The sequence below is a fragment of the Triturus cristatus genome, chromosome 8, assembly GCF_964204655.1.
Source record: "Triturus cristatus chromosome 8, aTriCri1.1, whole genome shotgun sequence".
Lineage (NCBI taxonomy): Eukaryota > Metazoa > Chordata > Amphibia > Caudata > Salamandridae > Triturus > Triturus cristatus.
This window is the reverse complement of record NC_140591.1, coordinates 152,240,220-152,254,997: the sequence shown is the minus strand read 5'-3', so window position 1 is coordinate 152,254,997 and position 14,778 is coordinate 152,240,220. Positions and strand designations below refer to the sequence as shown.

At 44.9% G+C, this 14,778-nt stretch overlaps 1 protein-coding gene across 1 annotated transcript in view; it reads right to left on the bottom strand.

Moving 5' to 3' along the window:
• The window catches only part of TMPRSS3 (transmembrane serine protease 3), a 283,583-nt gene that overhangs the window by 225,918 nt on the left and 42,887 nt on the right, over nucleotides 1-14,778 (bottom strand). Inside the window, exon 3 of the mRNA XM_085624035.1 lies at nucleotides 10,200-10,341. Coding sequence (XP_085480161.1) covers nucleotides 10,200-10,341 — 142 coding nt within the window. The remainder of the gene's footprint in view (nucleotides 1-10,199; nucleotides 10,342-14,778) is intronic.

The window sequence follows — 14,778 nt, the reverse complement described above, 5'->3', positions numbered from 1 at the left end:
GTTCACGCAGGACCTCAAAACAATGAAGGCCAAGTGCAAACACCTGGAAAGGTGTTGGAGGAAAACCTACTCAGAAGAGAGTAAATTAACTTATAGGTTAGCTCTAAAACATTATCATCTAGCCTGTAGGAAAACGAAAGGGACTTTCGTCTCTGAATCCATTTCTAAGGCCAGTAATCGCCCCAAGGCTCTTTTCTCTATGATAAAAAAGCTGGCAGGGGCTGATACATCTCCAGCCCCTCCAATACTTGATGAATCCCAATGTAATGAGATCGCTGACTTTTTTACTACCAAAGTCGAAATCATTCATAATTCCTTGGCAGCTAGTACACCACTGCCCAGAAGTGAGTTTTCTCCCATTATTTATGGTGAGAGCCCTTCTCCCAAGGAAGTGATCTCTGAATGGCCTTTATTGGACCAAGAGTCTCTACGCCTTTGTCTTTCTAAGGTGAAATCTGGCTCCCCTTTAGATCCCATGCCTCCTACCATTCTCGGCCAGCTCGCACCAGCTCCCCTTCTTGTGATTCAAGAATTGCTTAATGCCTCTCTTCGGGAGTCCACTGTTCCCGTTGACTGGAAGAGGGCCATGGTGATCCCTCTTTTGAAAAAACCTGGGGCGGACCCCAAAATTTTTGCTAACTTTTGGCCTATCTCCTTGCTACCCATGTTTTCAAAAATCTTGGAGAAACATGTTAATATTCATCTAACTGCCCATGTAGAGGCAACAGGTTATCTGCACTCCTCTCAGTCAGGCTTCCGTATGAACTTTTCCACAGAAACTGCCTTACTGGGGGACACTGAGACTCTAAGTAGTCATCTGGATCAAGGCGAAACCATGGCGTTGATACTGCTTGACTTGAGCGCCGCCTTTGACACGGTGTCCCATTCTATTCTTCTCACCGCATTAAAAAAGGCTGGGGTGGCTGGGTCGGCTCTGTCCTGGCTAGCCTCGTTTTTGTGTCAGCGCTCATTTCAGGTCTGTTCATCAAGCTGCTCCTCCTCTATCCGTACATCTGCTTACGGGGTTCCCCAGGGGTCTACGCTAAGCCCTATGCTTTTTAACATCTACGTACGACCCCTGGCCTCGATAGTGGAGGAGGCGGGACTATCTCTCTACTCTTATGCAGATGATACGCAGATCATTTTTTCCCTCTCCTCAAACAAGGAGTGCTCCTCTTCAACACTTCAGGAGGGACTTGGTCGCGTGGCTGAATGGATGCAGGCTAACCTATTAAAACTTAACGGTGACAAAACCGAAATAGTTATACTGGGCAAGGACAAACATCTTTGGGGCCCTAATCACTGGCCCTTGGTAATGGGTCCGTTACCCCAACCGGTTACGCATGTACGCAACCTGGGCTTCTTGCTGGACGATTCTTTATCTATGCGCCAACAAGTTGTCAGCATTTCAGCCACCTGCTTTACCATCTTAAGGTGGCTTCAAAAAATCCTTTGGCTACTTCCCGTTCTAACAAGACGTACCGTGGTCTAGGCTCTTGTAACCTCTCGCCTCGACTATGGCAATGTACTCTATCTGGGTTGTAGCCAGGAGGTACGTAAGAAGCTCCAGTTGGTGCAGAATTCTGCCGCCCGGCTCCTCTGCAAGGTCCCGAAGAGATCTTCCATCTCCCCTTGTCTGCGGGACTTACATTGGCTGCGTATAGAGAGCCGCATTAAATTTAAGGCTCTTTGCTTCATGTTTAAAATCAAACATGGCTCGGCACCTCTGTACTTATGTTCACTGGTCCATCCTTACGCCCCTTCCCGCGCTCTTAGATCAGCCTCCAAGGGTAATTATGTGATCCCCAGATTTAAATTGGTGAGAATGGGGGTCTGCTCCTTTTCTCACCTGGCCCCTAAGCTTTGGAATTCCCTTCCTGTATCTCTAAAATTTCAACCCATTTTTACACAGTTCCGTAGGGGCCTGAAAACTTGGCTCTTCTCGCAGTAGACACTTATCTCAGTTGGCCTCTCCACCTTTGGCGCCGGGAGACCCCATGGTGGGTAGCTGTGCGCCCTATAAATTTATTTACAATACAATACAATACCTAGATGATCCCTGGGATGTCTGGACTACAATTACCACAAAGCGCCTGGACAAATCCTTAAAAGTCCACTGGACGCACTCCAGGATGGGGACTCTTAGTGGAGATGATGCAGGTGGGCTCTGTGAAGTGGTAGCTTGCAGGGAGTCCACTCCTTAATCCTTTTTGAAGCAAGGGAAAGTCCTTAGGGCTGTAGTGCAGTCCTTCAGAGTGCAGTTTTTGGGTGCAGATCCAGATTCCTGCAGGGCAGTCATCCTCTCTCCTCCTTTCAGGCAGCATATCTAAGGAGCTATGAAGCTCTTCCATATTTATCTAGTGTGCCTGGGCGTCAAGCAGGGGGGCACCCCTGACCAATGGGATGTGGCCCAGGGGTATGACCACTTCCTCCAAAGTGTGGCATATTCTTGTCCCAGAAAGCAATATTCTCTTAAAATCCAAAATGGAGACAGTCTCTCCTGAGGAGCTGGATCAGGCTAACCCAGCCTACTGGTGCGGATAATTTTCCTAAACACTTACTGTCCAACCCTCTCCCTAATCTAATTGCAGGGGCTCCTGTGGGGCTGGAGTGGCAGGATGTGCTGTGCAGTTATAAAGTGTAATTCTCGCTTTAAAGACCTGTTTGGCTACCCCTCACCCCTTCCTGTCATCTGCTCTGCAGCTTGTATTTCTCTGCCCACGGAAAACCCATTGTCTCTCTAGCAGGGCTTTTTTCACCTCATTAGAGCAGCCTGGTCAGCCTGGGCCAGCATAGATTAGTAGATCTGTGGATGCCTTTTTTGATGTGTTATGTTTCAGCGTGTAATCCTTAGTATAGTATGCGGTAAACAATACATTTTAAAGCTGGTTCTGTCGCAGTATTCATCGGCAAAACTGCATGGTTTCTTCTGCCAACAATGAAGATCGTCCCAGATCTACTAATCTATGCTTGAAAAGATCCAATATTTTGATCACACGGATCCATTTATGAAAGTGTTTTTAATTTTCAAAAGATTGTTTTGTCCTGAAGATAGTCTTATAGATTGACTACAAGAAAGACCAAAACGTTGACACATCTACCCATTTTCTATTTTACTGCTGTCCAAGAATTGTGATTGGAGGAATTCTAGGTGCTATGTATAGGCCAGTCTTTTATTGTATTAGAGAAATGGGTTTATACATTGTAGACTAGCACTATGTGTTATAAATGAAGATCAGATATCTGTCATCAATGTGCTTGAAGAAGTATTTGTACCCTTACAATTTATACAAAAGGCTATAGATATAAAAATAAGAAATACACCATGTTTTGTCGAGATTGTTTTCTTTGTGGGAAGTCAAAAGATATCTATGATCATTGATTTATAATGCTACAGTAGAGTATCCTGAATATCTATAAATGTGCATTTTTTTATGAAGTAAAATCCCTTGCTGGCACTTTTAGAAATAAACCATTTCTTTGTGCCTGGCAGCCTGTCTCCAATACACATCTGGGTTGGGTGACAGCTACACTTTGTGCATTTCCTCTAGACAGCCCCAAACACAGGAAGGTGAGGATGATCATCATTCTGAGCACTCATTTGCCTTCATCTGCATTCTGATGGCCATTTCTGGGCAGGGAGGAATGGGAGGGACTGACACTTACACTTCAACGGTAGTGTCCTGTCCACACACAAATCTCTGATTTACCTCCTGGCAGGCAGTACAGGGATGAAAGGGAACCTTGTGTACTTCAGAGAGTTGCTTTGAAGTCACCCATACATCTAAGGAACTTTTGGATATATGTACTGGGTCTCTGACCCCCTGAAATCAGATACTTCTGGATCTTGAACTGAACCTCTGTCAGAAGGACTGTGAAGCTGCTTAAAGGACTCAACTGGACTGGCTTCCTGGAAAGACTACTTTTCTGCTTGTTGCCCTGCTGTCTGCTGCTCCCTGACTCTGCTGAAGGACAGCTGGGCTCTGCCTTCCCTCCAAGTGATCTCCAAGGACTTCCTGGCTTGCCTCCTGTTATCTGAAGTCTCAGGGATACAAAAGACTTTCTGCAGTTCAGCTGGTGCTCTCTTCTTTGACTCCTACCCATACCCGACGTGCCTTCTCCAAGCTCTGGGCATCAGAAGTGGGTACTGCAGCTGTTTCCTTTAAAACTGACACATCATCACCACTACACCGATCGGAAACAACGCATCACCATTCAACGCCGACACAGAGGCTGTTCGTCGACAGCGGTACTATAACCTACGATACCCGAAGATGACACTATGCGCGGCTCAACGACAACGCATTGTCTTCACTTCAGCGATGCTCGACCACTATTCAGCGACCTGACTGCGTGGAAAAAAATGATGCATCAAGCCCTCAGCGGCAACGCATTGCTCTATCCAAGGTACTTTCTCAGCAGGCCCTGTGGGGGTCTGGTAGCCAGTCTTCCCTCCATCAAGGTCGGCCTGAACTTTGGATTTGCACCGGTCCATCATGAATTCAAGTAACCTTTTGACCACTAGTGACTTCTAAGCATTATTTTTGCATTTAATCTAAAATTCATATCTCGACTGCTACTGTAGAATTCTTGTCGTATTGGTCTCATTTTGCTCAGATAAATATCCTCAATTTTTTCAAACCTCTGTGTATTCTTTTTGTAGTATATTCATAGTGTTACTGTGTGTGTGTGTGTTGCACAAATACTTGACACATTACCTCTTTTGATAAGACTGACTGCTCTGTGCCAAGCTACCAGAGGGTGAGCACATGTTATATTTTAGTGTGTATCTAGCTTTCCCTGCCTAGAGTGGTGGTTCCTGCCTGGCCTGAGTGCATACCTTAGTAAACCAGGAATCAAATTTCTAAGAGGCAGGATTTATTTTGTGTAGGATGAAATACCTTCCTGCACAAAAACATAACGAGGAGAAAAAATGATTTTTATCCTCAGTATGCCTTTCTCTGGTAGGTATACTAATTTCACACAAGTTCAGCTTTGCAAACCTTAGTAAATCTGGATTTGAGTGAAATTCATGGGTGGATGCACAGGAAGGCCCATGCTTGATCCATGAAACACCTACCACTAAGAATCTCAATCTCAAGCTGCTGCATTGCATTACATTTCTTTACAAAACAATGCAAGGTCGCGCAAATAATACCTTGCGTGGCTTTGTATATCCCAAATAGCCCATTGTGTTGCCTTGTATCTGTTGTATTGAACTTGCATACAAGAGGTAGAGAAGACAACATTTGTGATCTACCTTGAATAATATTAGGATACTCTTACTGCTTTAGTGCTCCGCCTAACTACTGTGGCGTCCTAAGTGCTGAGAAGCCTGATAATCCGGTTGCTGTGTAGTCTAAGAGTACAGAGCAGTCACACAAATCTGCACAGCATGCACCATGATGCTAAAGGTCTGCCTGCTTTAAACTCTGTGTCTCCATGTGCACATGAGGAGTGTGAAAGACTTTGGCATCTACTGGTCAAGTATGGAATTGGTCTGGTCATAAGCATAGACTTGGGCTGGTAATGAGCCTGAGTTAATTCTCAGGTTTTGGACCCAGAAACACAACTAACATGATTTATGAAACCCAAACTCCAACAAATCCAAAGAGCAAGTGTCTAGTTCTGTTGAAAATTCTTCAATTCAGCCCCGACTCACCTTATCTGACTTTATGGACACCATCTTGGTGTCAGACTTAGAGCGTCCATCCCAAGACGCAGTGAAAGAGAGATGGATAAACTCTTCTGTAACCATGGATATTTGCTGAGTGCTACCCTTTTGGGTGATTGCCCAGACTCAAAAGGACAGGAGGAAGTGGATTTCAGTTTTTTATCTTACAGAATTACGAAGCTTTAAAGTAAAGTCATACATACAGTCTCTTTTTGTTAACATATTTCTTATTATTGCATTAATAAAATAGTACACATTTTTACATTGCACTTTACACCTTTGTTACGCATCACTTCTTTGCAAAATGAACTACCTACATATTGCCTTGTGTCATCCAAATTATGTGTGCAAACACAAGTGTTAGAAATTGCGTTTCTGATTGGTTGAGGTATGCACCCTGTCCAAGCAGGAACCACAATCCTAGTCAAGGTAAGTCACAAACACACCCTAAATGAACCTGTGCTCACCCCCTAGTAGCTTGGCACAGATCAGGCAGGCTTAACCTTAAAGGCAATGTGTTAAGTATTTGTGCAACATGTCAAACAGTAAAACAGTGAAAACCCCACACAAATAGTTACCAAAACTGATTAGAGAAATAGAACTTTATTTAATGAAGAAGACAAGACCAAAACGACTAGAATCCAATAAGTAGATCTTGAGATGTGTCAATTTGAAGATTTTGGTTAAAATAGCACAAAACCTCAACTTTGGTTATCTGGTCGAGCCCAGACCGGTCCAAAGTCACAATTTCATTCTGACCGCAATTGAGCTTGGGCTGACTACAGGGACCCACCTGTGCCCCTGAACTCAGTACCTTAGATTCCGGTGCACAGTCTGCGAGGTATTGCTTTGCAAGACTTTGTGTTGTCCGGGGTTGGTTCCGTGAAGGACCACAGGAGGCAGAGCACCTTAGGCCCCCTTCCAGGTGTCCAGGACTGGTGTGGCATCCCTTAGCAGGGTAGACTCACAGGTGACAGTATCCAGGTGCGGGGTTATAAAGTATTTTGTGTCAGTAAGACATCAGGAAACAGTAGGCAAGCACTTGGAGACACTTTGGTTCTGGGTTGGAGAGATCCAGGTCCAGTCCTTCTGTTGGACTTGGCCCTTTTTGCAGGGTCATCCCTGAACTTTTTGCCTTCTTCTTGTATTTTTTCTGACCTGTTTTTGTCGGTTTTATGACTCTGGCCACTTTACCACTGCTGATCAGTGCTAAAGTACATATGCTCTCCTTGTAAATTATTGTAATGGATTAGTGACTCCATGATTGGCTTATTTGATTTACGTGTCAGACCCTAGTACAGTGCACCATGTGTGCCCAGGGCCTGTAGATCAAATGCTGCTAGTGGGCTTGCAGCACTGATTGTGCCACCCACAGAAGCAGCTTGTAAAATGTGGCTCAGGCTGCTGAGCCTGTATGCAGCCTGGGGCTGCCATGTCGACTTGGCAAGTGCACACACTTGCCAGTCCCTAAACCTTCCCTTTTATACATGTTAGTCACCCATAAGGTAGACCCAAGGTACCCCCATGGGCAGGGTGCATTGTATGTAAAAGGTAGGACATGCCCTGATGTGCATGGAATGTCCTGATAGAGAATTACAGCCAATTTCATTTTTCACTATTGCAAGGCTACCTGTTCCCATAGGCCAGAATGGGCAGTTTGATTATAACATGTTATAACCCTAACTGACCCAGGGAACTAAGTAGAAATTCGAGTTTATTGTGCCTGAACTCAGAATGTTAAAATACATCTTTTAGTGAAGGTGATTTTTACATTCTGTGTTTGAAAATACCACTTTTAGAAAGTAGATATTTTCTTGCCTAACCATCCAGCCTGCCTCTGCTGGGTTTGTGTATTTCGTGTCTGGTTTGTGAGTGACATGGGCTGGGGTGGCTCCAGGAGCATTGGTGAGTCAGCACTAGGCTGAATAGAGCTATCTGCATTTGGAGAGGTGGGAGGAGTAGCACCTGGGCCTGAATAGGGCTGTGCCTGCCTTCCACAATGCTGGCTTCACCTCCTGTGGTGCGCCTGATGGCCCTGGCCCACTGACAAAGGAAGAAGTTGTGCACTGGCAGATTGCACCCAGAACTGGTTTGGACTAGGTACAGGCACTCTCTGCCTTCAGAGACAAAGGATTTGTGTGTATAAATAGGGGACCCAGACCCCAGAACTTTAGATCACTTCTGGGAATCAAGACAAACCTTTGCTGAGGAGAAGAACCAGGAAACTGAAGGAGGAAACTACCCCTGTGCTGAGTGCTGTTTGGGGGTTGGCCTGCAGTGGTTGCTTCATTGTCAAAGAAAGGAGAAGAGGACTGAGTGTGCTTTCATCATCTTGAAGATCTCCAAGGGCTTGAACTTTGAGCTTGCCTCCTGCCTGAAGTCTCAGGGATACAAGACTTCACCACCAGCTCCCCCCTGAATTCCCTTGCTGGTAATTGAAGTGCCTGCTGTTGTGCTGGGCCTTCTGAGAGACTGCGTGTTTCTGGGAGCTGGAAGCGCGACTCAACAAAGAAGAAGCGTGTCGCTGCCGCAGCAGTTGCCATCACATTGCCGAGCTAGCGTGCCGCCGCTGTCGCTATAGCATCACCGAAGCGCGTCGCATCACCAGAGAAGCGTGCCGCCACCGCAGAGGTTGCCGTCGCATCACCGGAGAAGCATGTCGCAGGGCCTGTTGTGGCTCACAAGATCACCGAGTCGCTGCATGGCCGTCGGGCGTGCACGCATCACATCTACATTGTCGCATCGCACCGGAGCGTCATCACATTGGATCGCAGTAAGAAACCGGCGCGTCAACTCCCCACAGAGTAAGGAAGCAAGCCTCCACTCCCCTGCGCAGCAGTAGGGAACTGACGTATCCACTCCCCTGAGTGTAAGGAATGGCGCATCACCTTCCCTGCGACCCTTTTGGTTGTTTTGCGTTACGCATCTAAGGTACTTTGAGAGTAAAGTGTCGCATTTACAATCTAAAGTGAACTGAGCTATTTCTACAATTTTAAAGACTTATTTTGATGACAGTATTGTGGATTTTTGTTGTTGGTCTTGTTTTAAGTCTAGTAAAGAATATTTATTTTTCTAAACTGGTGTGGTGTCCATTTGTAGTGTTTTCACTGTATTACTGTATGTGTTCACATATGCTTTACGCACTGCCTCTGAGATAAGCCTGTCTGCTCATGCCAAGCTACCAAGGGGGTGAGCAGGGGTTATTTTACAAGTGTAGCCGATTACCCTGACTGGAAGCAAGGGTCCCTATCAGGTCAAAGGTACCTACCTCTGCCAACTAGAGACCCCCAGTTCTAACACCTTCTCACTACCAGGCAATGAGGGCAGCAGGTCAGCACCGCAGGAGTCAAGCTGTGTGACAGTCATTTTAGTAGCACAGCAGTCCTTCTTCCTGGCAGAGTATCCACAGGTCCAGAAGTGTACTTAAGTGGTGATGTCTGAGGTCCAGTATGCATACTTTGGTGCCCTGGTTATGGAAGGTGGGATAAGCTTCTAGACAGTGGCCTTGAACTGCAGAGAATTCCCTCCCCCCCCCCATTCCCCGTCCTGGCTCCAAGGTGGCTGGTGTGACAATAAAGGGTCATTAGGCCTATTGTGTGGGGACAGTGCACAGGCTATTCAGGCCCAATTGAGGCTGTGCTTAGCTCCACCCACCATCAAGAAAGTTAATGGCTTATTAAGGCCCATCAAGGTACACCTAAGCTCCCATTGTGTGTGGCGGTCTAGAGGAAATGCACAAGGCCCAGCCGTCACATGCACTTTAGCACTGGTTAGCAGTGGAAAGGGGTCCAGAGGCCTAAAGCCAGCAAAAGTCAGCAGAACAGGTAGGCAGAAGGCAAAAAGTCAGGGGAAACTACGCCAAGGATGCCAGGTCTAACAACAGGCGAAACAAAAAGACTAAAGGACAGCAAGAGATAACGGGGGTAGAGAGAGATGCCTCGGCAACAATGAATAGTCATGTGCTCAAGTCATCTACTAAAGTATAAATAGGGATGATGAAGTATTTTTTAACTAGGTTGTAACGTGAAGCATATGTTTGCATTACAGGGACATTTGTGGTATGTTCTTCTGTGCCAATGTTCCATGGTAGAATGTATTAACGCAAGAGGGTTCTTTGGAATGTTGAGGAAGCGTTTTTTGTCAGTTGAGAGCTGTGTCTCACCAGGAGTGGCTTGGCGTGATTTCCATTGTGACTACTTGTCAATAATCCTTTAACCTCCTGCGTGTGGAAACGGGATTTTTTCAGTATAATCAAATGTTTTAATTATATTTATCTGTGGCATCATTTCGAGCATTTTCAGATACATTATTATGAAGAGGGTGCCAGCTTTTTCCAAATCCCTGGAAACTCACCGGGAGAAACTATAGAAACTGGTTTATGCATTGTGTATGATACATAATGGATTCCACCTTTTCACTAGAATAGTATTATTACATCTACGTATTTGAAAAGAACAGGATCACAAAGAAAGCCCTCCTCTGATAAATCATCCTGCCAAGAAAATGAAACATGAAGACCACTCACCATTTGCATCATCCCCTGGGTTCACTCTTGCTTGTGCCAAGAAATACCGGAAGTAGGAAAAGGGAACATCCACTGGAGGCAAATCTTCTTCTGTGACGGACACTACTTCTAAATGGCCAGCGTTATGGCTGTCCTCTGGCACCTTAGGGGATGAAGAGAAAACTCAGTGTATTTATAAAGGAAGACTACATGTTTCTCATTATGGTGGCAAGGTGCTTTCTGGCCACTTTATGCACAGGTTTCAGTCAGGGGTCAAATCCATTGGAAGAAAAGCCAGTGATACTGCAGAAACTCCTCATCAAGGAGTCTTACACAAAAGTAATCTGATCATTAAATCATCCAATTACTTCCCAAGAGGCAGTACCTTGCTAATGCATAATTAATACCGGCCAGCACTCATAATTAATGTAAACAGGCCAGACAGGCACTTTTCTCCCCTATCAATCAGAGGGTAATGCAGTTCACTGTTGATTTTTCTGAATGGCGCAGACAGTGATTGCAGTCTTGGACATAGAGAGGTATATTTATCAAGAAGGCACACAGAGCAGCAAGTCACCGTGCTGTGCTGCATGATAGGGAAAGGCAATAATGTGCCGTACTTAACAATATATGGAGCATTCCTGTCATTTGACAATGCTGGCGCACAATGTGCTGCCTAGCACCAACACAGGCACCCTTGCACCATGATGCAAGGGTGGCTGCATAGTAAGCAGGATTGTTTTCGCGCAGAAAGGGACTCTTTCCTGTACAAAAACAATCCCCTGAGGCATTATCCTCCAAGTGTGCTACAGAATATTGCACAAATAGCAAAAGGAAAAAACAAGGATAAATTAACATATTTCTCCTCGTCACGCCTCACCTGGACAAGCATAGCATTTTGACACATTCCCAGGTCTACCAATAATCATAAATTTGGGAATGCACCAAAATCCATGGGTGGAAGTGTGGGAACATCCCCGCTCCACCCATTGGATGCCTCCCAGGGGCAGAGTAATGCAATGAAGCAATTGTGTTGTGTTGCGTTACTTTGGATTTATCAAGCCTTGCTTGATAAATCCAAATTAGGTTTTGTGTCGCCTTGCACCCTCTTGCATGACGTAAGGGTGACGCAAAATGGAGGTATGACATTACAATGCATGCATTTACAACGCAGTATTTACATCGCAACTACCATTACATTGCATGATTTTACAACGCGTGTCATTACAACGCATTTTTAGAAACTAACAACTTCACATGCCATTACAATGCATGATACTTTTAGGGCAACAGTAAGGTAAATGTTGGATAGTGTAGGGGTAAAAATTACTATTCCCACTCTAGTGAGTGCAACAGTAGGAAAAGTGTTGGATAGTGTAGGGGTAAAAATTACTACTTCCGTGTACTCCAAAACCCATACCCACCCTAATACTAAAAAATCTCTATTACTTACCTTATAATGTGTTGTAATGGCATGTGTTGTAATGGTATGCATTGTAATGGCATGCGTTTTCATGACATGTGTTGTAATAGCATGCAATATAAAGGCAGTTGCGTTGTAACAGCTGCGTTGTAAAGGTAGGCCGTTGTAATGACTGCATTGTAATGGATGTTTCCCACGCAAAACCTTCATAAATATCCCCCTCAATGTTTTGGAACTACCCCAGTTCTGTGACATATCAATTGTCTTCAATTACTCAAGAACCACTTGTCCCCGTATAAGACTGTGATGATTGCTTCACTGACGCCGACCAAATCACTTGTCCCCGTATAAGATTGTGGTCATTGCTTCAATGAGGCCTACCGAACCACTAGTCCCTCTATAACATATGATCATTGCTTCAGTGATGCTTACCGGAACCACTTGTCCTCGTGCAAAGTTATGATCACTGCTTCACTGATGCATACCGGAGCTACTGGTCTCCATATAAGAATATGATCACTGCCTCACTGATGCCTACTGAACCACCAGTCCCCGTATAACATATGATCATTGCATCACTGATGCCTACCGGAACCACTTGTCCCCTTATAATATTATGCTCACTGCTTCACAGACATTACTGAAACCACTGGTCCATTCATGCTATGTTAAATGTTATGTTAAAATGACTTTTAGAGCGCACAAATACCAGATACGATTATGATCACTGCTTCTCTGATGCTTACTTGAACCACTGGATACCATATAATGTTATCATCATTGCTTCACTGATGCATATAGGAACCACTGGTCCCCAAATAAGAAGATGCCTTCCAGAAGCATTGGCCCCCACGTGCAAGTAGGATCATTGATTCCCTGATGCCTGCCATCAACACTGGGCCTTCTGTAACCACTGCTCCCCATATAAGAGAGCAATCACTGCTTCACAGATGCCTACCAGATCCACTGGTTCCCATATTAGATTATAATCACCGCTTCACTGTTGCTTACAGGAACCACTGGTTGTGATATAATATGAAGATTACTGCTTTACTGATGACCACAAGAACCACTAGTCCACATTTAAAGATTTTAAGAAGGTTCATTCTGTTTTGCTTCTTGGAGTGGAGCCCGAGGGCAGGCATTACAAGGTACTGCAGCACCGATGACACCTACAGGCATCTTCATCTCTGTGGTCATTAATTTTTGGCACCAGTTCAGATCAGGAGCGCAAGCTTCAACAGCTATTGCACCAAACTGAAAGCATACTAGGGTTTAGTGCAATTTACCTTAAGCAGATTTTGGGTGTTGTAACTTGTACAGGGCAAAAGGAGAAAGCAGAAGTGCAGACACTCAGCCTAAAAATGCATCTGGGGTGCTAAAAGGTAGAGCTGATTTGGTGACATATAATAGAATGTTTGATGAGGGACACATTTTTGTCTACTTTTATACTCGCCAGATTATCAAATATATACTTTAACATGGACACAAGGCGCAGTGCAGGAGCACAACATGTGTGACCTTCTGTCAGATTCACATTTCTACTATCAGAACTCGATTATAACCAGAGACGTTTTGAGAAATGAACAAAACGGGCAATTATTCTGGGCCCCCACCTTTCAAGGGATGCCTTGGGAAAGTAAACTTTATCTTTCTAGCTCACCTCTGTCTATTTCTATATCTGAACCTCTCACCTGCTCTCTGCCTCAGTGGCGGCTGGCAGACGTCGGGGTGGTGAATGCGGCTGAAAAGAATAATTTACACTTACCTCTTCATGGCCATTGTCTCTCCTCCGTCATCGCTTCTCTTCCTGACGAGTCCCAGAACCAGGAAGCACACAGGCTCCACTAAGTCATGATTGGTCTGAGCACCGTGGTTCAGCGCTCAGCCAGGGACTGGGAGCCTGTGCATGTTCTCCTCCCGGGCTATACAATACAGCCTGATTGAGAACATATAAAGTACCTTACTGTCAGCACACCCAGCTGTGTTCTGAAGTCTATGGTGTCGGAGTCGTTCATATAGTACTACTGGCTTGTGATTGGCAATGGGCCTAACTCTATTCCAAGGAAGTTCACACAGTCTAACCAGCCCTCTGTTGCAGTATGTTTTGTTACTTTATTCTGAAACCATCTCATAAAACCCTGCTTTAGGAGGTCTTTTTATGAATCTTCTTGTCCACTCAAGGGCTGCCCTTATAAAATGTAAAAGTCCCCAAGAAAATTAGACCTGTCTGGTTCTGAGCCCCGGCCACCTCCTGTGGTGACAAAAGACAACTTGGTTGGAAGCAGGCCACCATCAAAAGGAATTATCACATCAGAGCCCTGTTTACCATAACCATTTTACACTGAACATTTCCACCAGCCTTTTGTGGTGTGAATCTCCTGCCCACTGAACTCCATAAAATTCCAAAACAACTATGTATGGGTGGTCTGTGGTTAACTTCCCTTTACCTTTCTGCCAAAGATCTTGTTGGACCTGGCCCTTCCTGCAGGGGCAACCCTAAACGTTTTGTCTTCCTCCTCCCTTTTTTCTGACCTTGTTTTTGTTGGCTTTAGGACTCTGGGCACTTTACTACTGCTAACCAGTGCTAAAGTGCATATGCTTTGTACTCAAAACATGGCAAAATTGATTTAGCCACAACTGGCATACTTAATTTACCTATAAGTCCCCATTAAAGTACAGTATGTGTGCCCAGTGCTAGTAAATTCAATGCTCATGGTGGGCCTGCAGCACTGATTGTGCCAACCACTTCAGCTGCCTTAAATATGGCTCAGGCCTGCCACTGCAAAACCTGTGTGTGCAGTTTTAAATTGCCATTTCAACCTGGCATGTTAACCTACTTGCCAGACACAAACCTTCCCTTTTATTAGATAGATGCCACCCCTAAAGTAGGCCGTAGGCAGCCCTATGGGCAGGGTGCAACAGATTTTATTATTACCCATGGTACTCAATTGTTTTTACGTCTGCCACTTATAAGCATCGTATATAACAGATTTTATTATTACCCAATTTATGGTACTCAATTTATCGACCTTCAGGAGAACAGAAGGCTGAGACCGCCTTGCTGGTATACAAACTTGCGGCCTGCTGATCACGGTTTTGTTCAAGTTGCGATTGTTTAATTCAGTCTATTTAACTATCTAATTTGTAGTTTTTTCTAAATGTTGGTGGATCATC